This window comes from Panthera leo, chromosome B4 (assembly GCF_018350215.1).
Source record: "Panthera leo isolate Ple1 chromosome B4, P.leo_Ple1_pat1.1, whole genome shotgun sequence".
NCBI lineage: Eukaryota > Metazoa > Chordata > Mammalia > Carnivora > Felidae > Panthera > Panthera leo.
Genome location: NC_056685.1, coordinates 137,034,735 through 137,057,312, shown reverse-complemented (window position 1 = coordinate 137,057,312; position 22,578 = coordinate 137,034,735). Strand labels below are relative to the sequence as shown.

The 22,578-nt window shown below is 55.0% G+C and overlaps 2 protein-coding genes across 14 annotated transcripts in view; one reads left to right on the top strand and one right to left on the bottom strand.

The window, feature by feature from the left end:
- SMC1B (structural maintenance of chromosomes 1B) overlaps nucleotides 1-8,314 on the top strand; it is a 76,262-nt gene extending 67,948 nt beyond the window's left edge. For all 3 annotated transcript variants that reach the window (XM_042948100.1, XM_042948098.1, XM_042948099.1), the window contains 6 exons: nucleotides 270-426; nucleotides 1,136-1,290; nucleotides 2,322-2,473; nucleotides 4,283-4,352; nucleotides 6,465-6,575; nucleotides 7,794-8,314. In XM_042948100.1, the coding sequence (XP_042804034.1) occupies nucleotides 270-426; nucleotides 1,136-1,290; nucleotides 2,322-2,473; nucleotides 4,283-4,352; nucleotides 6,465-6,575; nucleotides 7,794-7,895 (747 nt within the window). In that variant the 3' untranslated portion in view covers nucleotides 7,896-8,314. The remainder of the gene's footprint in view (nucleotides 1-269; nucleotides 427-1,135; nucleotides 1,291-2,321; nucleotides 2,474-4,282; nucleotides 4,353-6,464; nucleotides 6,576-7,793) is intronic.
- The window catches only part of FAM118A (family with sequence similarity 118 member A), a 41,222-nt gene that overhangs the window by 5,276 nt on the left and 13,368 nt on the right, over nucleotides 1-22,578 (bottom strand). For 6 of the 11 annotated variants that reach the window (XM_042948109.1, XM_042948104.1, XM_042948108.1 and 3 more), the window contains exons 4-9: nucleotides 20,109-20,330; nucleotides 18,349-18,477; nucleotides 16,781-17,066; nucleotides 15,083-15,115; nucleotides 14,203-14,286; nucleotides 10,618-11,022 (exon numbers count right to left, since the gene is read on the bottom strand). In XM_042948109.1, coding sequence (XP_042804043.1) covers nucleotides 11,003-11,022; nucleotides 14,203-14,286; nucleotides 15,083-15,115; nucleotides 16,781-17,066; nucleotides 18,349-18,477; nucleotides 20,109-20,330 — 774 coding nt within the window. In that variant the 3' untranslated portion in view covers nucleotides 10,618-11,002. Of the gene's footprint in view, nucleotides 1-5,008; nucleotides 5,224-9,941; nucleotides 10,025-10,617; nucleotides 11,023-14,202; nucleotides 14,287-15,082; nucleotides 15,116-16,780; nucleotides 17,067-18,348; nucleotides 18,478-20,108; nucleotides 20,331-22,578 lie in introns of those variants that run through there. The other 5 variants (XR_006205179.1, XR_006205178.1, XR_006205180.1 and 2 more) reach the window with 5 other exon arrangements.

The window sequence follows — 22,578 nt, the reverse complement described above, 5'->3', positions numbered from 1 at the left end:
CTGCTTTTTGCCCACATGAGGAAGTGTGGAGGTGAAGCATGTTCCGGGAGAGCAGTATCTAGAACACTGGAGCCACGGCACGGCACAGCTGGCTAAGGGAGCTGCGGACAGCGCGGCCCGACTGTGTTTCAGACTCCGAGGCGCCAAGGGAGGGAAGGGGTGGCTGCGGAGAAAGGGAGGCAGGGACCTGGTCCTGAAGGGCCCTGTGCCTAATTCCTCGGCAGCTAGGGTCTGAAAGGCAAGCGGTCACCGCTGTTCTCTGTCAATAGGCGCTACAAACGGATAAAGAAGTGGAGGCCCGCCTCAGACTCCTGCTGCAGCAGGTGGCGTCCCAGGAGGAGGTCCTGTTGAAGACGGCGGCCCCAAACCTGAGAGCCCTGGAGAACCTGAAGACCGTCAGGGACAAGTTCCAGGAGTCCACAGACGGTGAGGCTGGGCGGTACTTGCCAGCAAGGCCGCACTCCTGGGGGTCGTGGGTTCTGTCTCTTTATTTTTAACTTAGATCTTTCTCTGTCATCCCATATTAATGTGTACTTTTAGTACTGAGTCACTAGTTGCTGCCTTGGTAAGAAGTGCTCTGCTTTAATTAAAAAAAAAAAAAGTATACTGGTTATTTTAGAACATAATTTTTTATACCAGTGTGATGGCCGTCTTAGATTCTCTTTCACAGAATTTGTCGCTCTTATTTAAAAATTAGAAAAAGGGCCCATCAATTTTAAGAGCCATTTTCTTAGAATCAATAACAATTGGGGTATTTTAAAGGTAGATTTTACTCCAGACAACCAAATTCAAAATCCAGTTTTTAAGATACTCTATGCTTTAAAGTTGCAATAAGAGGGGCGCCTGGGTGGCTCAGTCGGTTGAGCGTCCGACTTCAGCTCAGGTCATGATCTCACCGTCCGTGAGTTCGAGCCCCGCGTCGGGCTCTGGGCTGACAGCTCGGAGCCCGGAGCCTGTTTCAGATTCTGTGTCTCTCCCTCTCTCTGACCCTCCCCTGCTCATGCTCTGTCTCTCTCTCTCTGTCTCAAAAATAAATAAACATTAAAAAAAAAAATTAAAAAAAAAAAAAAAGTTGCACCAAGAGAAGCCCTCCCCCCACTGGTCTTCAAAGTAAAGAACGTTGCTTCTCTGTCAGCTTTTGAGGCCAGCAGAAAGGAAGCCAGAGTGTGTAGGCAAGAGTTTGAACAGGTGAAAAAAAGGAGATACGACCTCTTCAGCCAGTGTTTTGAGCACGTCTCCGTCTCCATTGATCAAATCTACAAGAAGCTCTGCAGAAACGTCAGTGCCCAAGTAGGTATTTCCACCCCAAATGCCGCTGGAAACTGTGTTGGTGGTCGTTTTTTTCTGGTGGGAAATAAATATCCACCGCATTATCTGAGTGACCCACTTCTAGTCGCTTCCAGAACATTGGTTGCCACAGTAACTGTGTTCTAGATCCCACTCACTGTCCCACTGGTCAGCCTGGACAAGGCAGAACCTCTCTGGTTCCATTTTTTCATCTGAAAAATGAGGGGGTTCAGTCATTTGTTTCCAGATTCTCTTCAGTTCTGAGTTCTGTTGCCTGGTGCTAATTTGGTTTCATGGCAGTCAGTGGTCTCTGTAGTACAGGTCATGTTCTGTAGAGGGTCTTGGGAATGTCTGACCTGGGGTCTGTGACAAGTTGGGCGGAGTACAAAGGAGAGGAAGGAACCAAAGGCAGGACTGTGTCGATAGTCCCTTTGCTATAACCTTTGCCCGTGACGCAGTCAGTACCCACAGCAGACCCCGTGGCACTGAACGGGGAATCAAGGGGTGCATGGGGGACTTCTACACCTGCTTTTACCTTTCTGCTGGTGTTCTTTTATGGCTGAAAGTTGATCCTGGATCAGACACTTAGGATTTTAGCTGAAAATAATTTACTTATCTTCAGTAAAGTAAGACTAAAATATACCCATTAACTTCTTGAAGGCAGGATTCCTGCCTGTATCTACAGTACCTGGCCCGCAACGGCTATTCAATAAATGGTTGATGACGGGCCAACGGGTGAGCCGAACAAAGACTGTTTTTGTCAGACATGTGCTGCTGACGTTTGAATGGCAGTCCTACGGGAAGGCCTACTCCTCTGTGTGTGTTAGAATGTTTTCCCTCTCCTACCACCCACGCAACCCTATTTCCTGTGACTGCATGAACAGCTATACACATTGTTTACAGGCATTGGTATTTTCCCATCAAAACGGAGGAAAACCTCACCAATAGAATATTTCACAACCTCTCTCAGTTTCCAAAGTCGAAATTTTACTAATTGCTTCTGTGATACTGCTAATAAATAACCTGTGTTTCAGGCATTTCTTAGCCCAGAAAACCCAGAAGAGCCTTACCTAGAGGGAATCAGCTATAACTGCGTGGCTCCAGGCAAACGGTTCATGCCAATGGACAATCTGTCGGGGGGAGAAAAGTGTGTGGCAGCTTTGGCCCTCCTGTTCGCGGTGCACAGGTAAGGCCACAGTGAAGTGTCTTTCAGCGTATGTGCTACAAAACTGTTTTCTTCAGCCAGACGATTCAGGTTGTTTTAGGCCTATAATAATTTAGACTGAAAATCTAACACATAATTCAGTCCTTGACAGATTTTCACTAAATTTCTGCAACTACCAGAGGCTACTAATATTCCAAGTTTATAGAAAGGAAAGGAAAGGAAATCCTGGGATGGACGGATGCGACATCAGGATTGCCAACAAACAGAACAAAACATCCAACCCGTGTGTTGTTTTCCTAGTATATATTCAGAGAGCTGTGTTTAGGTAAAGAATGTTACACAGAGTATTTCTTCTGAAAAAACGTTTAACCTCCTCCTCTCCACTAATGGTGGTGGCAATCTGAGGAAAATGGAGAAGATGTCGGCTAAGATCAGGACGGCTAGTGTTCAACATTCCAGTCATTAGATGAAGGCCCAGGTGTGCATGGTGCTCCCTCTCTACTTGCACGACCAGAAGGATTGGCATCAGCTGATGTTTATAAGAGGAGGCCAGTACAGGAAAGGAAAAGAAAATACCACCATTCATGCAGGAGACTTTGGGGAAAGCAGGCAGCAGGAATCGAAACGTGAGCCTGTGTTGAGCAAATCGCAGCAGAATAAGACTATTACTAGGGGTCCCTTACTAGTAATTACTGTCACCATCCATTTATTCGACAGATACTGATTAGAGATCTGCTGTGTGTCGGGTGGTGGTGCAGGCATCGGAGAGTCGGCAGGGAACAAAACAAAATCTTTGCCTCAAAGATACGTTATTTTTGTTGGGGAAGACAGAGGAGAAGGTATTTTAGTAAACTAACTCTCTGACAGAGAGACTATCAGGAGATGGCAGATGCTATAGAGAAGAAAATAAAGTAGGGAATTGGAGACAGTAAATAGCAGGGAGGGATTTGCAATATTAGAGTCACCCTGGAAGGCCTATTTGAGAAGGCAACATTTGAACAAAGTTTGAAGGAATGAAGGGAGCAAGTCATGTGGCTGTAGCTAAGGGAAGATTGTTCTAGACATGAGGAACAGCATGTGCAAAGGCCCTGAGGCCAGAGACAGCCGGCATCCGTAGTGAATGGGCCGTATGCAACAGTGGTGGACACAGGGATAGGAACTGTGGTAGCCGTCAGGGAGAAAGGGGAAGAGGGGCTGGACCAGGGTGAGTGTCGGCTGAGCAGACAAGGTGTGGGGTGAGAGGGAGGCGGCAGGGGTGACACATACCAGCTCGAGTGAAAAGACCGTGGGAGGGAACAGGTCTGGAGGGGCAGCTGAGGAGCGGGATCAGGGATGAGCTTTAGCTGTTTATCAGACACCCGCCAGGAACCGTCGGGCAAGCTGTTGGGCACATGAGGCAGGTAGGGTGTGGGAGCCATCAGTATACGGATTGTGTTTAAATCCCAGAGATGAGATGAAACCACACGCGAGCCAATTAGCGTGGAAGGACCACGGACCGTACCCCAGGGCACCGCGGTGTGAAAACGTTCGAGCACCGCTCGGAGAGGAGCTGGCGGAAGAGACCTGGAAGGAGCGGTGGGGGAGGTGGGGGAGCAGACGGTCATCTGTGACATCAGGCCGCCAGGTGGGGGCAGCCCCCCATGCCACCCGCAGAGGTCACGGGGGACACCGACTGAGCACCGCCCGTTGGATTCGGCACCGTCGGGGTCACTGGTGACCTGGTGACTGAGGCAGAAGCATCCAAGGGGATGGATCTTGTTCAGTCTGAATACTGTTCATCTTCTCCAGGTCTCTCGAAAACCAAAGCTGTTCCTTGTAATTTCTTCCTAGTTTTCGGCCCGCTCCGTTCTTTGTCTTAGATGAAGTGGACGCAGCCCTGGACAACACTAACATTGGCAAAGTGAGTGTCTCCCTGCTTTTAATTTCCAAAAGAACACCTGTAGTCCAAGGATCACGTGCTGGTCAGAAGGCCGCCTGCCTTGGAACGCCCAGTGGGTTGGAGAACGGCTGATTAAAAATCAAATCTAAGTTAAAGATCTAAACAGGAGAGGCTGTGGGGGAGCAGTTTTCATTCGAGGGGCAGGGGATCCTCAGTCAATTGCTGGGGAATCAAAACAGGGAGTCAAGTCAGGATCGCTGTGCTGAATCCACAGCACTGCTGGTGGGTGGCTTCTCCCCGGTTCTGGACGTCAGCGTAAAGCCACCTGAAAGAGACGGGCTGTGAGGCCACAGCTCCCCACTGTGAGTCTGACGGGAGCACGGGGTCAGCCGTGGAAGCGCCCAAAGAGGAGGGGCGGTTCCGCCTGCAGACTCCTGGCGTCACGGTCCCGCTGCCAGAGCCGTCCATTCTGGAGATGGGCGAAGTGGACTCCTGGTTCCGCTTCCAGGCACGTTCATCTTCCAGAGAGGACCAGGCTCTTTGTAAACTGGCATCGTGGCGCATATACCGTAGTCTCGTGAGCTTGGCTGAGGAGTCCACCTCTGAGAGGGAGTCCTGGGTCCCTGACGCTGGGCTCCCTGGAGCCCGGCAGGAGATGCCAGAGTCGGGGGGGGGTGGGTTTCGGGAGCTGCGGCTGAGGCCCTTCTGGCGGCCCACGTGGCCTCACTCGGCGCTGCCCGAGCTGTGTTCATCCAGCCCAGGTTTCTCATCCCTGCGTTCTGAACACATCCGCTCCGTAGTCAGAGGTTTAAAAACCAGATCCCCGATCCCTTTGAACTTTGTAGAGGACAGGAAAGAGCCACCTTCTGTGACCTGCCAGGCATCAGGTTAACTGGGGAAGGGAAAGAAAATAGGAACAAAAGACAATCTGTTTGTCTCCTGAACGCCGGCCAGCGTGCATCGGCTGATTGGACTCGACGGCCTCATTTAGGAGACCTCTTCCCCCGAAGAGGTGAATTTTGGTGCTTTGTAGCCCATCTTCTGTATGTTGGGGTGGGGGGTGGGGTCTATTTTTGTGGGCTCTTTTCTCATTAGCTTTTAAGGTATCCGTGGCTTCCAGCAAGATGGAGCTGTGTTACTGGCCTCTCCAGGGACAAGGTCTTACTTAAGACTGTTCTGTGGCATCCAGCCTGTGTATTAAAGACCTGTCACCCTTCAGTCTCCCCCAGGATCCACCCTGCCGACCGCTCCGCTGCCATGCTGAGCGCGGGCGGACGCGTGAGCGGCTCCCAAGTGACGGCCACCCCCTCTGGTGCCCGGGGTGCCCGCCGTGCACCTCGGGCAGCTCAGCAAACACAGTGTGTCCCACCCCCGTCCCGCTCACAGCCGCTCCACAGTGGCTACCACTGCCTCTCATGCTGAACCGAGTTCCTTCTGCCTGTGAATTCAACCCCTTCACCAGAAGCAGTTTCCCCTCCTGGTCCCTCACCTCCGCCGGTGACTCCTCACCCAGCACTGGGCCATAGTCCCACACAGTCGGGAGCCGTACGCGCGGCCCAGAGCCATCCAGCCCCTCAGAGACGTGCGGGGGGGGGGGGGGGGGCAAATATCCTGGGGGGCTGTGCCCAGTCCTTCTCCATCTCCCTCTGGGTTCTCAGCAGATTTCGTTCAACAAGACCCCTTTCTATCTTACTCCCATTCCTTGGATTTGAGGATGGTTCCTGAATATATATAATTGCCACTTTTCCTATCTTCTGGCTCTGAGTTATTAGCAAAATAGGAAGATGGAAATTTAAAGACCGGTCCTTCCTCAATGTCTGAGTGGTCGTTTTTACCTTGTTATGAAAACTGATTGCATGTTCACTTGATGATATCTTAAGTTAGAGCTTTGTTCTTTAAAATATTCTTCAAGTTTCGATGGCAGATTTAGTAAGATTTACAATTTTTTTCACCTTTTAATCTGAGCGGTTTCCATTTCTGCACTTATACTGGGTTTACTGAGTTACCAGCAAGGCAAGTAAGTGCTTTGTCCCCTACGATGGGCAGAGATGGGCACAGTCACCCTCCCGGGGCCCAGAAAGGAAGCCTTTCCTTGCTGGTGAAATGTGTGCTTTTTGTCCCCCTCCCCCCCAGGTCTCAAGTTACATCAAAGAGCAGACTCAGGAGCAGTTTCAGATGATAATCATTTCCCTAAAAGAGGAGTTCTATTCCCAGGCCGATGCGCTGATAGGCATCTACCCGGAGGTAAAAGGCAGCCCCAGGAGTCTCCCTGTTGTGTCCTGAAGTGAAATTACAAGTACCAGGGGGGTCTGCACATGCTGTTTGATTTCTGCAGTTGATAAATATTAGGCTTAAGTGATTTTTTTTGAATCAAGTAAGATTTTTTAAAACGACTTATTTTTCTACGACAGTAGACAGAATTTTTAAGATGGACTTGAAGTGAAAAAGCAAACAAAATTACAGAGCTGTGAGGTACACGCTAAACTGTTAATACTGTGTTTCATATTTCCGTAACGTCTGCATGTTTTAGACCAAACAAATGCACTGTGGGTAGCACTAAAGGGCCCATTTATCTTTCAGAAAGGACCAGAGGGGAAACAAGACAAATTCGCCAGACGTTCCAAGTTGTATAGTAACTTAGAATTCAAACACACCTACAGCTGTTCGAAACACTTACCTGAACTAATGGAGTAGAGCAGCTAATTCGGATCATTCAGTCTGGGGACAGTAAGGCTTTACTTCCTGAGTTTTCATTTAAACGAAGATAAAAATTTCCCTTCCTGTGCCTACAAGATGCAAGGGAGCACCGGAAATTCTCACACCAGTGTAGGGGAACAAAAAATACCTTTTTCCTCTACGCACTTAGGTTCTCTGGCTGGGGCCCTGTAATCAGACTGGCAAAAGGCAGATTAACAGGAGGAAAACGGCTTAACACGCGCATCACGCACGTACACGTAGATGCCCTGGTGAAGAGTAACCCCGAGGGCCGCCGGCCAGACCCCGCGCTTACACACCGTTCCAGGCTAACACGAGGGACGGGGGCCGGGGGGCAGGCGAGGGGAGCCGTGGTAAGCGCGGATCGCTTGGCGGGTCCTGTGGTGCGTGTGGAAGCGGGCGCCTTCTCCGCCCGTGAGAGCTGGTGAGAGCGGAGCGGGGCCTCCTGCGTCGAGCGCATTTCCTTTGTGAATACGGAACCCTGGAGCCCGGTCCTTAGAGCCGCTCCTGTGTCGGCTGGTCCGCGGTAGCCTTTAGCTCAGGGCAGTCCGCGCGCCGGGACGGCACGCGCTGGGACCTTTTACCAGATAATATAAAACATAAAGCGGATGTAAATGGAGACCCGTGGTTATAAGGAGACTCCTTTTTAAGTGCAAATCCAGATTCGCTAGTGCCCTCCTTTTATGTTTAGTGACACGTTTCTCCCCCAAGTCGACAGGTGACTTGAGCGGTCTTTTCTCATTTCAGTTCGACGACTGCATGTTCAGTAGAGTTCTGACCCTGGATCTTTCTCAGTATCCAGACACTGAAGGCCAAGAAAGCAGCAAGAGAAACCAAGAGTCGCGTTAGGACCGCGAGTGCCCCCTGAGCACCTGGGGGTGTCCGTGACCTGGGTCACGGTCACGGCGGCCTAGCTGTTGCTCTTGAATGACAGACTGCTGGAGCAGTCGGGACAGCCTGGGCCGCTGTAGCTCGCGTCCATCATTCGGGCCCCCTTCCCGTGGGTAAGGTTTCCTGAGTTAGTGTTGAGCGAATTATTAAAAAAAAAAGTGTGATTTTGTGTCATTCTGAAAGCCAGTCAGAATAATTTTGGATTCTGCATTATTTTCACTTAGGTCTTGCCTAGTACGTTTAAGTAATCTTTCAGGGAAACTCTTGGTTCTCAAATATTGTTAGTTATAGAACGTTGAACCTGGGTTTTATGGGAAGTTATTTCAGGGGAACTGATGTCAATACAGGAAATCTCAGTAAAGAATATTCTAACCGCAGATGTCTCTGATCTATCATTTTAGAAACAAAAATTCTTTTAAGGTGAAACAATTATGTCTGCTTCAATGCAATCTGAATTTCTCTAAGTATAAATCTGTTGGGAAAACGTCGAACACAGGCTTTCCTAAGTAACAACTGACTCCTCCGCTTAAATACGTGGTTCTGGGGAGGAAAGTTGCAGCATTTTCAATAATACTTCATTTCCCTTTCAGAATGGATTAGAGTTTCGTACACAGCAGAGCAGCTCCCTCACTGCAATCTACTGACAGTTACCCGTCCACACGGGGTCTGTGGACACGTAAAGACCAGCGGCGCCTGGGCGGCTCGGTCGGTTAAACGTCCAACGTCTGCTCAGGTTGTGACCTCTCAGTTCACAAGATAGAATATCCCGAGCAGGCTCCTGGTGGTCAGTGCAAAGCCTGAACACCAGGCACTCTCTCTCTCTCTCCCCCCCTGCCCCTCCCGTGCTCATGCACGCACGCATGCACACGCACGCACGCACGCTCGCGCGTGCGCTCTCAAACTTTACAGAAAGAATTGCGAGATGCTGGTGGTCTTCCACTTAAGACGGGCTGGACCCAAGTGCTAACGAGGGAGCAGCCTCCCGAAGCAGTGACGCGGCCACTTTTGAACACCCACTGCTTCACGTAAACGAAGTGCCCCGTGTGCCCACCCAGACCAAAGTCACAGAAGACCTGCTTCCTGCCCTCACCCAGCCAATCAATCTCTTACGAGTGTAGAGAGCGGAGGCCACTCTATTTGTCTCCTGTTCCTAAGAAAACACCGGCAACACCTCTGCCTCGCGGACCTCCTCCGCTTTACACAACATCAACTTCGCGCCGAGACGTCCCCGTTGCCACGTGAGCTCAGAGTCGACCCCGGTCGCACCTTGGGCCGCTCTCGCTCTCTCACCGGGACCCACGCCGTCGGTGATCCTTCACGGCACGGTTTGTCACGGCACCGGCTACCCCGTTCCTGAAAACCACAGGCCGGCGGGAAACTCGTGCTTGGGGCGCCACCACGGGCCCAGGGAGCCAGCCGGCGAGCCACCAACAAGCGAGACATGCTCCAGGTACCTCTAGCAGACCAATGACGTTGGAACCAGCGTGCGTTTGAATTCGCTCGGTGGACAGCCGACCCGACTGCAGAGGCCGCCCGTCACGGCGACGAGGCCTCACGGCCTGGAGCATGGCGCACAGCTGGCCCAACCCCTCCTCTTCCGCGTCCCTTTCCACGCTGGTCGTTCTGGCCTGCCCTGCGTCCAACCAACTTTCAGACGCAGACATTCGCCTCTGGTTGCACTTGGGAAACGTCTAAAAACCAACAAATTACAATCTCTGCTTTTTAGAAGATTTAAACACAAGCAGTCACTTCTCAGCTGAGTGATAAGTCAAGGCCAAAGTTCTCATTAAATCCACTACCCCCAGCTTTGTCGTAACTAAAGCCGAGCACACGTAGTCGAGGTTAAAATTTTATTTATGACCAGAGTAACATAAAAGATTTTTCATGCTTCAAAAAGAGAAAAAAAGTGTCTCAAGCAGGTCTCTGGCTTATCTCTCACTCGCAACATGTTCCAACCTTATGTTTCTTGTTCTTAACTTTCTCTGTACCAGGGCGGGGGGGGGGGGGGGGGGGCGGGGGGGGGCAGCGCCATCAATGGGGAGCGTCATGGAATTTGGCAAGGACCGCACATCCGAAATAGGCAGCCTCTGGGAGGAAACCAAGCAGGGTCCCAGGGTCACCGCCATGGCCACCGTCAGGTGTGAGCCCTGCCCCCAGCGTGGCGCTCTCCCGCCTGCATGAACCCCAAGGCCCCTGACAAGGTCTGCCCGCCTCATTCCGGGCAAACCCCAAACGGGCCCTGGGGAGACACTTCTAAGAGATAAGAACAGAAAGGCTGGACCTTCCCCCATAGTATAAAGACTCTGAAAACGTGGGATTTCTATTCTAACTAAAAGCTGCAAACTTGGTCTCGCGCTCCACTGGTCATTTCTCAGGCGCCCGTCGCGACACCAACTTGTGCAGCGCCGAGCTGCGCTCGTGCAAAGGCCCTGGGGCTCCGGGGCTCCGCGGCCAGTTGGGCCCTGCCGCTCCTTGGAGCCGAAGTCACCAAAATTAGGGAATTCCAAAGAGACCCCACTCAGCTGGCCTTTCCTCTTCAACACCGACCACTCTCACAGCAGCAGGCTCGGTGCCTCAAACAAGCACCCACTCGTTCTTTCCTAGCGAACAACGCAACCACCGTACTTTGAATTTTTTTCTACAGTAACATGTTTCCACGTAAAAATCGTAAGTTTAAGTGTCTTTTTTTTTTTTTTTTTTTTTTTCCTCTTTGGCAACTACTGTTGCTTGGACAGTCCTCACCCTCCCCTTTTTACTAGAAAAACCACCTTGACGAAGGGGGCCCGTCGGGCAGAAGCCAGGAGTCCGGTCTCCCTCCCACCACGTCCCTGAGGTAGCCGTCCGTCGGGGCCCGTGTGAGGCTCTACCTCCCGAACGCGCGAACCACACGGTGGAACTTGCAGCCGGCCTCCGAGGCGCCCGCGCGGCTCTCCCGGGGTGTAGGACGGTTTTGAAGCGAGAGATGCCACGCGGAGTTCTCTGAACGTTCCTCGTTGCTTGGGTTACGGCACTGCGGTTACACAAGGCTGGTCTTCAAGTGGCAGGTTTGGGCGGTTTTAAAGATTTCAAGACCCTCCGGCGTCGTCTGTTGCGACAAAACAAAGGAGGACCCAGAGTTAAGATTCAGCTCGGAGGAGCCTCCGCGACGGGACGTTGGCGTCCCACACCGTTCGGTTTTCCGCACACGCTGAAGACTTTGACACAGTGGCTGCTGTCTAGAAACGGCGTCGTGACCCGTACGCGCCATCGGGAACAAAGTGAAACCGCGCTAGGTTTGCAAAGACCGACGGGAATCTCCGCCCATGGAAACGGGCGCCTTTCCCTTCCCGGAGGGCTTCCTCCGAGCACCACTCACGGCCGCCTGGGGAGCAGCGGGTGCCGGCACGCGGGGCCCGTCTGCTGGTCCTGTGAAGTCCGCCGGGCGGTGAGCCCGGCCACCAGCCACACGGCCTGCCACCCAGGGGAGGCCCTGGACGGGAGAAGTGCACGCGCGCGGCAGTGGCAGCAGAAACACCACCGGCAGAGAATGACCAGAAGATCTGCCTTCTTAAGTATCACAGGCGACGGAGGAGCCCCAGACAGACAGGAGGAAAACGGAGGAGACAGACGAGCGGAAACCACCACCTGTCCTGGAGGAAACAGGTCAACGCTAATTTCGCCGTTTCCCTCGCTCTCTGGTTACAAATGTCCCCACTAGCGGAATTCACAACCCAAATATTTGCCAAAAGACTTCAGAGGAACTGCTCCTGGAATGGCATCCTCTCTCTACAGGAAAGTGTGTTGAAGCTACAGAAAATCGGCCGAAGGACCTGGACGCCCGCCCCTTCGGCGTCCATCCAACCGGTATGAACGAGACCACAGCCTCCCGTCTCCCCTTGTCACCAGCCCTACTCCGGTGATGACACTCTGCACGGAGCCCCATTTTTAAAACTACTTCATTTTGGGGCGCCTGGTGGCTCAGTCGGTTAAGCATCCAACTTCAGCTCAGGTCATGATCTCACAGCTTGTGAGTTCCAGCCCCGCGTCAGGCTCTGTGCTGACAGCTCGGAGCCTGGAGCCTGCTTGGGTTCTGTGTCCCTCTTTCTTTCCACCCCACCCCTGCTCATGCTCTGTCTCTGTCTCCAAAATAAATAAAAACATTAAATAAATAAATCAAATAAAACTGCTTCCTTTTACTAAGCGTTCTCCGCATTCACCGTGAATCTTTGCACCTGTGCCAGGCCGCTTCGACAGCACAAGCTCCCCACGATGTAGAAGAGGAAGATACTCTAACGGCAGCCCCACCGAGGGGTAACTTCTAGGTGCTGAGTAAATAGGTAAACTGACGAGTTACTTGCTTCATAGGCCTAGAAATTCTTAGTGGATTATTACATGTTTAGGAGCACTTTGCTTCGGTTTTCTTATGTAAAGCAAAAAAAATAAACTGTTATTTGAAAATCTTTAATCCCAATGTTGTCAGGAATGGAGTCAGACAACCAGGGAAGCCTCTGGTATCCCTCAAGATTTGTAAAGATCACGGTCTTGGGGGAGGGGAGGAAAGATGCCACGAAAGAGAGTAAATCAGAACACAGAAGAGCTCGCAGAAATCAACAGTAATACTCTCAAAATAAAAACGGAACCCAGAGACTAGGACACGATTTTGAGAATCTCCCAGAAAGTTTCTGAACAGCTGAACACAAAATGAACAGGAAGACATCGGAGAAAACGCAGGACCTCGGAACGCAATCCAGTAGGCCCGGCCAGCATGAATTTGAGGACAAGGGAACACAGCAGAAAGACATAATCAGGGAAACCAGAGATTATCCCTGGGCTGGAGACACAGGAAAAAAAACTGAGCAACATATATAAAAAAGAGCTCCACCTAAATTCGTGAAATTTCTGAACAGGAGGAAAAAGAAGATCCTGAAAGCTTCCAGAAAGGCAGGCAACAGATCACCTACAAACCACTGAGAACTGGGTTGGCAACAGACGGTCTCCAACAGGAAACATGGACCCTTGAGACGGTGGGTTTCCCAGCAGAATCCCACACCCCGGCCGTGAGTGGAGTATGAGGACCCCCGAGGGCCGGGGTGCCCCCCCCACCCCACGGGGCTGTGAGCGCCCCCTGAGGAGGTCCTGGCCAGACGGCCGGGGCAGGAATACAGGTCTTTGCAACAGTGGCCTAGGAAGCGAGAGAGCTCCCACGCGGCAAGTGTGCACAGCCCAGAGCCGGGCAGAAGGCCGAATGTCACGGGAAGGGAGGGGCCCTATGACAGACGATGATCCATTGGAAAATAACGTGGGCCGCCCGGGGGGCTCCGTCGCTTAAGCGTCTGACTCTCGATTTCAGCTCAGGTCATGATCTCACGGTTTGTGAGTTCGAGGCCCACGTCGGGTTCTGTGCTGACTGTGGAGCCTGCTTGGGATTCTCTCTCTCCCCCTGTCTTTCTGTCCTTCCCCAGCTCTGGCTCTCTCTCTCTCAAAATAAATAAATAAACTTAAAAAAAAAAAAAAAATACTGCAAAACATTATTTTTTGGACAAGGGCAAAGAGAAATCTAAAAATTCCTCAAAACTAAAAAGCACCGACACGCAACAAGCAAAAAAGCACATTTGCCCTCGATACTGACAACATCCCGCCGCTGACACTGGTCCCGTTAACACAGCACCGGGGATGGCTGCTCAGCCAGGAAAAAAACGTCTGCGTCGTTTTAATAAAGTAATCGCTTTTGTTTTCCACCTTTTAAACTCTACCTCCTATAGACAGACCGAAGGGCAAAATCCGTGCCATGACCTTGGCAACCAGCAGGGGCCGGTTCGGGAGTCAGAGCCGGCACGTGGGCAACTAGAGGTGATGCGCCGACGCCTGGAGGCAGGCCTGAGGGCGCCACGTCTCCTCTCCCGGAGCCACGGACGTTGTCCGCTTAAATCAACAGTTTATGTAACTCCCTGCCGGTGACACGGGGAACAAAAGACAGATGACCTGAAGTGGTTTTCCCTGCGGACCGAGGGACAGAAGGCAGGACGGTGGTCAGCCGGGGTGCGGCGGGTGGGGGACAGGCTCCCAGCGATGCTGCTTCTCGAAGCGGGTGTGACGGCACAGAGCGCTCACTGCGAGAAGCCTGGGCTGACCTCCCGTGCGCTTCCTCGAGCGCGTGCCGCTTTCAATGGACACACGTGTCCTCACCCCTCCCGCCCACGGCAAGGGGCCTCATGACCGGACAAAACACAGGGGCCGCCAACAGCTGTGTGTGGCCAAGCGGCCGCTGCACGGAAAGCACACGTACCTGCATCGGACCGTCGGGGCCTCTTTGAATCTTCAATCCCGTTCTCTTCCAGCTTTCTCTTCGCGCAGTCCTGACACGCATTACCTACGAGGTGAAAGTTTTTAATCTGTTTTAGAATCCACCCTTCAAGGGCTAATAAATCGGATTTTACTGAAACAATAGCCAAATAACCCCTGCCATGCCCCACGGGTTGCGCTTTCTTCCAAAGAAAGGGACGGATCTGAAAGTCACGTTTAAGTGGGAAGGGGTCTAACGAAGGCGTCCTTTCACAGGGAAATGAGGCAGGAATGGAAAGCGGAGGGGCCGAGCCAGGCGGGCAGGGGCACCAGGGCCGCACAGACCGGCCCCTTCTCCCCCACCAGCCCACCTCTGTGCACAGCCCGGTGCCCAGTCCGCCCACAGGAGGACGCTGGCCGCCACCCGGCCCGGCTCTGTCTTGCAAATTCGTAACCGGCCACAGCGGGCCTGGCAGCGAGAAGCTGCACCTTTCCAACAAGCAGCAAGCAGAAAAACTGATCTGAAAGCTCAGAACCTTGGCGATGGACACTTCTGAGGGGGCCGGGCCAGACCTGCTACACCTTAGACGGAGTCTTGTCTGGTCGCCCTGCAACTCTCACTTGTAAGACGGGAAATTGTTCTCGGGTGCCAGCACATGACCCGTGTTTGAGCTGCGCCTCCCTGCTGGGGGGACGCGTTTTTAACCCCCACGCTGTGGCAGAGACCCTCGTGAGGGCAGGGCTGGCCATCACCTCTGGGGGGGCCGTTTCAATACAGGCTAAGTATTTACTACGAGAAACACTTGGTGATTCTGCAACAGCGGCAGCGAGCTAGCAGCACATGTAGGCAAAGAATGGGCTGGCAGAAATCAAGATCTGTTTACCCAACAGCGTGGTGCTGTCCACTCGGTCAGCATCTGGAGAAGAAAGAAAAGAGTCAGCAGAACTGAGACGTCACGTGCCCTTCGTCCTCATCCTCAGGGCAGCGGCAGGGACGGCGGCAAGGGCTGCTCGGAGAGGCAGCGCGACAAGGGGACCTGAACGCCAGCTCCGGTGTGCCGTGGGGCCCCGGGCCGGGAGCGCCCCTCCTTGCCTCCTCCCAGCCTCCTCCCAGGGTTACCGTGAGGACCGAGGGGCTCCACGTGTGGCATGTCTGGGCCAGCCTGGCACACGGGGAGGCAGGTACGGTACCCGCGGTCACTGTCACGACTGTCCTTGCCAGGACACCACCCTCTCCAGTCAAGAGAGATAATTCGCGAAGGTAAGCACAAACGTCCTGAAGGACACGGTCACAGATTCCGGGTCCAAAAGAGCTTTTGGCCCTGACAGCTCGTCGGATGCACCCGGGGCCATGGAAGGTGGTCTAGCGGGGACAGGCAGGCACGGGGGCTCGCCCCAGGAGCCCGAGCTCACTCGGGTTTCGTGAGCCCCGGTCCTCGGGGCAGCCGTGTGTGCGGAGGCGGGGGAGGCCGTGGGGAGGGGCAGGATGAGGCCGCGCGGGCCTGCCTGGGACACACCGGATCCAGCTCCGGCTCCGAAATCTCTGGGCGTTCACCGGGCAAGTGATTCGCCTCTAAGCTGGCCTCGCCATCTATCAAATCATCTGTTTCGTGGCCCCGGGTCCTGTGACCGAACACGAAGGTGGAGAAGGTAAAACTGACGGTGGTGTGGGGCCCCGTGAGGGTCCGTCCCCGCTGCTCCTCGGGCTACGACACGGACCACTGCCCTCGACGTAAAGCCAACTGTCCGCTAGGACGAGCGGGGAAAGACGGAGCTGTCGGGACCATGTACGCATCTGGTCGGCCGCAATCTTGGCCTTCCAGGTCACAGCGGCCACGTGCAGCCGTCCACGTGGTCGACCCAAGTCCCCTGCCCGGGGGGAGTGGGGGAGGTTCTGGCTGCAATTAAATGGCAGCCAGTAAAGACCGCTCCACGCCCACCATCATCCGTGTTTGACGTCCCCGACCTCAAAGCCATCAACTGCCCTTCTGACAGGCTGACCCACTTAAAAGCTGCTCAGTTACCCTGGTCCTTCCTGGGCAGGTCAACAACTCCCCCCCCCCCAGCCGGGCCAGGAATCACCTACGAGGGTGTGCTGCACGCAGCAGAACGGGGAAAAGATGTTATTTGCGAAAAGAAAAGTCTTCGTGAAACCGTCTCGTGTCTCTGCGGTTCTAAGTCATGAGCTGCAGCGACACGGTGAGAATAAATGAGGTCTCTGCACTTTTTGGGGTTTCGGCATCTCAACGGCTGCGGCCGGCTGGGCAGTTTGCTCTCCTGGTTAAGGGCCTCGGCGGGGACATGGCCGGCCATCGGAAACGGGAGTACACGGGGGCTCCTGCACGCACAGCGCTAAACGCTAAGGCTCCGCTTGCAGACGTTACCATCAGACCACTCGCCCCAGCCTCCGATTTGTAACGGACACACGGACCCTTTTAAAACGTGGCTGGAGGGCCGGTCAACGTAAGGGTGTGTAAAACTACATCTCCACTTCGTCTCGCGGTACGTACGTTCTATCCCCAAGAAAGGAAAATCAGAAAGAACCCCATCGCTTTACGCCCGGAAGGGGGAACGGCCCGTACCTGGGCTGCGCTGCCTGCAGATCTGAGAGGCGAGGTCCTGCACGTATCCGGGAAAATAGTCAAAACAGTCCCCGTACGACACGACCTTGATCCCGTGCAGGAGCATGTCCGCTTGATGCTTGAAGAAGTGGTCCTCGTCCTCCTTGAGCACCAGCATGTAGTGCTCCAGCTCCACCTTGTTGGGCACCGAGTAGAGGAAGAGAGCCTGGAAGATCTGGTCCCGCAGGGTCTCTCCGCAGCCCACGAACAGGAAGGACTTGGTGCGGTACAGGTTCTGGAGCACCTCCTGCGGAGAAACCAGCCGAGAGACAGGGACGCTCGTCCGAAAGACGGCGAGGTCCCGGCCCGGCCGCGCGCCTGTGCCTTTAGAGTGTCGCTCGGCAACAGGCCGTCCCCACCAGCCACACCGTCCCCAGTGTGAGAGGCGAGCCGTTCGCGTCAACGCGGCGTGGCGCGTGAGCGAACTGAGGCCTGAGCCGCGCGCACACTCCCTGCTCGGCACCCGCGGGAGCCCCTTCCTCTCCAAGCCGGGGTCACGGATCCAGGTCCCAGTCGACGTCCAGCGTAGACGTGCCTTAAAGTAAGGAGAGTCTGACGCCCACCCACCACCCACCTTGTGGTGCAGTCCCTCCAGTCAAATCTCCTGGAATTAAGTACAATTTTAAATTCTCGAAACGGGAACTGAGGACGTTCCATTCGTTTCTGTCCAGAACTGTGTTATGTATGACGGTCTGGAATTAACGTGTCTCCGTGGCTCACAGACGGTAACGGGGGTGCCGCGGTCAGAACTGGGTTTCTGGGAGTGAGAGCAGAGAGCTGAGGAGGGGGGAGACCAAGGACAGGGACCCCAGGGAGCGGGCCAGAGGGGGCCGCCAGGACTCTGCGCGGTCACTCGGGCGTGCGGCAGGAAGTTGCCCCTTCAGACGCCCGACACCCCAGGGGGAGGTCCGGTGTCCACCCAGGCGTCCTCACAGCATTACCGACGCAGCTGAGGGGCATCAGCCCGGCCACCCGTCTGGCCACACCTGGGCCGCGGGCCGGGATCGGCACGAGGACCACGGCGCCCGACCCCGAGCTTGCCGGTGACTCCGTGAGAATACTGTGGTTTGTAAGTGCTCTAACTAAAAGAGTTTATAGAAAGCTGAAAAGCAGCTTTTCCACACTTCGTTCTGTCCAGGATATCAAAAAAGCCTCACAGGGAAGGAATGAAGTGTAAAACAAGGTTTTGAAAGCTAGAGAGAATGCCAAGCAGAGAAAGGAGAGGGGAGGCCTGAAAGAATGCAGAAAAGCACCACGTGAGGTCGGGACGAGAGGCCGGAGACAACCGGCGCGGATCACGCCGAAGAGATTCACCTGCGTCCCCGAGCGGCCAGGCCGCACCGCACGAGGACCGGGCACCCGTTCAACGCGCCAGCCCCGGGAGACAGAGCCGAGAACAGCGCCAGCTGTGTGGACAGAGGGGCAGGAGTATGCCTGGAGGCCAGGAACCCGCTCGGACTGCCAGCAAGCAGCCAGCGGCCACCAAGTCCCAAGGGGCGCAAGCAGTGCCTGAGGAAGGGGGGCCGTACCATGACTTCCGGGTCTTGAGTAACATCTTTGTACCCCGACGGATCCAGGACCATCCCGCAGGGATCGGTGTACAAGCCGTGAATGTGGAGAACTCCGTACTTGATGTGCCCTCTCGCCCACTGAAGGACCTGTGGGACAGCAAGCCAGGACAGAGGGGAGAAAGCTATTATTTAAAGGAGGCAGAAGAGGAAGACATCTACGCCGGACTCGCGGGTTTTCAACCGTTCCTTGGAAAGAGCGAGAGAAATACTTCACTTTGTAATCGCACCTTTAAAGCCTAAGAGGAACCGGGCTATTGTGCCACTTGAGTCCTGTCGGACCAAGAACTGCTTTACAGCCGGCTTTCAGCACGTGAGATGCCAGCTACCTGCCGAGACCGGTTCCTTGAGGGGGATGAAGGGGACTTTCGCTTCTGAGTGACACGTTCTATTTTAGTCACTGCCGTGGACGTGTCGTCTGAACGCCCAGAAAAACACACGTGTGGACCCATAACTTATCAAACAGCCCTGGACTGACTTCACCTCAAGATCTAGAACAAGGCCCTTGAAAAGCTGCACATCACACACACTCCATTTTGTCTTCACACCAGGGCCACCGTCACATCGGCGGGCAGGCCTGGCACCACCAGACACGCAGCAGGAGCCCAACTCTGTGGGCACCGGGCGGGAGGTGGGCCGGCCGGCACTTCTGCCACAGGCCCTTTGCACTTGATTTCCAGGGATGCGATTTACAACAGCAGCAGCCAGAGAGCCTCGCAGATGGGACCGCGTGGCTGGGGTGCGGCGAGCAGGCGCTCTGTCACGTGTCACAAAGAGCTCAGGGGAGGGCGTGGCCCCACCGTGCGGACCGTGCCGGCACACGCTTTCGCCACATTCCGCGGGGGAGGGCGCAAGGAGCAGCCCTCAACGTCAAGGCGCGATCTCTACGCGCTTCGGCTTCCTGGGCGCATGAGCTGGATAACCCAGCAGCGGCGTTAGTAATGACACAACATCTTTAAGCAAACACACAAAGACACAAACATTTCACAAAAGAAATACAGTCAACAAAATGAAACCAGGATCGACCTTAGCGACAAGAGAAACAGAAACGTACACTGTTCACCGATTTCCACCTCAACGGGAGAAATGCGTTTTGTTTTGTTTTCTGGTGACACGTGTGACAAGATGTGGGACACGCGTGCTCTCTGACGCGGCTGGTGGGGGCAGGAACTGGCTATCTTCCGGGAAGCAACCTGGTGATTCACATCATCTGTCTAAAATACTCTGCCCTCTGACCCTGCCGCTCTTCTGAGATTTTACCCTAAAGAAGTCACCAGAAAGACACACAAGTGTAAACATCTTGACGGTAGTGTTATTTGTACTTGTGCAAAGACGCTAATAATAACAGAGAAAGGATGGCAATTGTCGTTCAGTTCTCCCATCGCCCTGCCGTTTGTAAGCTTTTAGAAATAGCTTCGTGATCAGGAAACATTCCAAGTACGGTATTAAGGGAAAAGTATCAAGACAACAACGTCACCCACAGCATCACCCGATCCAGAACGAGGGGGAGGGGCTACCCAAACCACCGGCCCTCCTTCCCACAGGGCCTGCCACGCGCACACACGCACGTGAGCGGGACAAAGGCACAGAGGAAACGAGCAGGTGAGACAAGTCGTCGCCCTCCCGGTGTCGCGATCGCTAATGTGCTGCCGTGAAAAGGAGGGCTCGGTCGGCCTGCGGAGGGGGGAAGACACCCCCGCCCCCAACCCTGCAGCCCGCACCTTAGTCTTGTCCTTCAAGTCCAGGGACTCCATGGGCTTGCTCTGCTGCTGCCCGAAAATCTCCAGCAGGTTGTCGTAGTTGGTGGTGAGAACCATCGTGCCCCTGTCCATCAGGCTGAGGACGGACTGCAACACCAGCGGGTTCTGGATGTGGTGCTCCAGGTTGTCGAAGACCTCCATCAGGCAGTCCTGGAAGAAGTTGGGCTTGGTGTCACCTGTACGCTACAGAAAGGTGGGACAGAGTTACCAAAACATCCTCTCTCAGCAACTGAGCAGCTATGCAGCAACATTCTTTCTGGCTGCTGCTTTCAGAAAGAAAGGAAACCCCGACCTGATAAGAGTTTCCTAAAACCCTGGAGGAGGCAGACGACGTACAAAACCTAAGTGGTACGTCAGTGGCGGCCAACGTTACGGGAAAGTGAAGCAGAAAAGGGGGGACGGCGCTGCTGGGGGCCAAGGGCACTAGGAATGGGGACACTGGAGCACACGCCCTCTGGGAGTGGCCCAAGCAGAGGGAAGAGCGGACGCAAAGGCACTGAGGCAGCAACGGCAAAGGTGGGTCCGAGGGTGATCCGGGGCCCTGGCGGGTAAGGGCGGGCAGGTGAGGTGACCGGGCACCAGATCACGTGGGGCTTTGCGGACTGCAGATTTCCCTGTGAGGAGCTGCGGAGGTGCTGGTTTTCTGTTTCTCGGTGCCACGGCATCTTCAGGTTAGGCGGAGGACAGTAAGGCACATGCTGCTGGGTGGTTCACTGGGACGGGAAGGAGATCCGGCCTCTGGATGGGGCACCAAAGGTCCCCTTCGGCCTTGACCGGAGCCACTTCCGTGTGCAGCGACGGGGGCAAAGCCCGGCTCAAGAGGAGGGCGGGGGAGCCGCAAACACACACAAGCTGAGAGGGGCCGCGGGGGAGTGGGGCTGGGGGGCAGCCAGGGGGGCGCGGGGGTCAGGCGGCAGCGTGCACTCGGGAAGGCTGAGCCTCCCGGCCACCCCCACCGCACACGACACGACACGCACCGGCCCGCCCTCAGTTCTGTCCATCAGAAGCCACCTCTGTCCCGGCGCAGGTCCCAGGTCCCAAGACCCCAGGACGGCGCTCGACCCCCTTTTCTGACATTCTCGACTCCTTCCCCGACCCCAAAAACCCTTCCCCTGTTCCCGTCATCGGTAAATTCCCACACGTTCACCTACTTCTGTGAGCGTCCGCCTCCTGGTGCCACTGAAAACCGGCCCGGCCCTGGGGGCGCAGGGGTGGACCCAGCTCCCCATCAAGTCTCTCTGGCTGTACTTCTGGGCCAGTTCCTGCCGGTTCCTTCAGCCACTCAGCTGACCCTCGAAGCACCTCCCTCCCTCCCCTCCACCGACCGCGTCCCATCTCCGCCACCAGCCTGCTGTCACATCCCGCGCCTCACCACCACCAAGAGCCCGGCCCTTTCAGAACCTCTGGCCGGGCCTCCCCTGGCACCTGCTCACCCTGCCAGCACCCCGGCGCCCAGGGCCACCCCGAAGCCAGCAGGACCCGCCCACCACCGAATCGGGTCCCGCGGACCCGCCCCCCTGGCCACCCACCTTCTCCCAGGAGGCAGCTTACATTCCGTGATCTATCACCGCAACTACGCCCCTGACCAAGCTTTCAACCTCACTGCCCCTCCCGTCCTTTGCCAGGATTTCCTGGCAATTTGGAAAAACTCGCCACTTACCCCATAGCTGTTCTCAACCTGCTGACCATGGCTGAGGAAACGCAACCGTTCCGGCTGGCCTCACCTTAACTCCTGTCTTACGAAGTTTAAAAAAGCACAGAAGTAAAGAGAAGAGTAGAGTAAGGCTCCATCTGTGCGGGAGCTCCAAGTGTCTGCCTCGTGGCCTCTCAACAAATGAACCACCTCTCACGGCACGCGGCCCCGCACCACCTGCCCCGCGACACTACTCTGTCCACTGACTCGTCCCCGTCCATCTCAGCAACCCCGTCTGCAAAGGCCCAGACAGCAACTGCTTCAGGCTCTGTGGGCCTCAGTCTCTGTGACAACTACCCGACCCTGCGCCTGAGCGTGAGAGCAGCCGTGGACAATACGCAAACGATCGGCGTGGCTGGGCACCGGCAACTTCATTTACAAAACAGGCAGCGGGCCAGGCCTGGCCCCACGTCCCAGCTGCCCCGAGCCAACAGAACACGTCCCCCGGGACAGCTGCCCAGCCGAAACACGTCCCAGACGCTGGAGACCCAGGCCGGCGCGACGAGAACACAGGCGGTAGATGCGGCTCCCACGTCAGGCAGGGGTGAGGCGGGAGCCCTCCCCGCTCCCCTCCTGCCCTGCCGGACAGGCACATGTTGGCAGAGGAACAAAACAAGGCCCGGGGGCCCCGGCCCTGGCAAACCAGCATGCTGTCCCGGGGCTGCCTGCCCGACTTCCACGTGAGGGGCACAAATGTGACCACATCAAGTCAGTAGTTGGGGGCACAGCGGCCTAAAC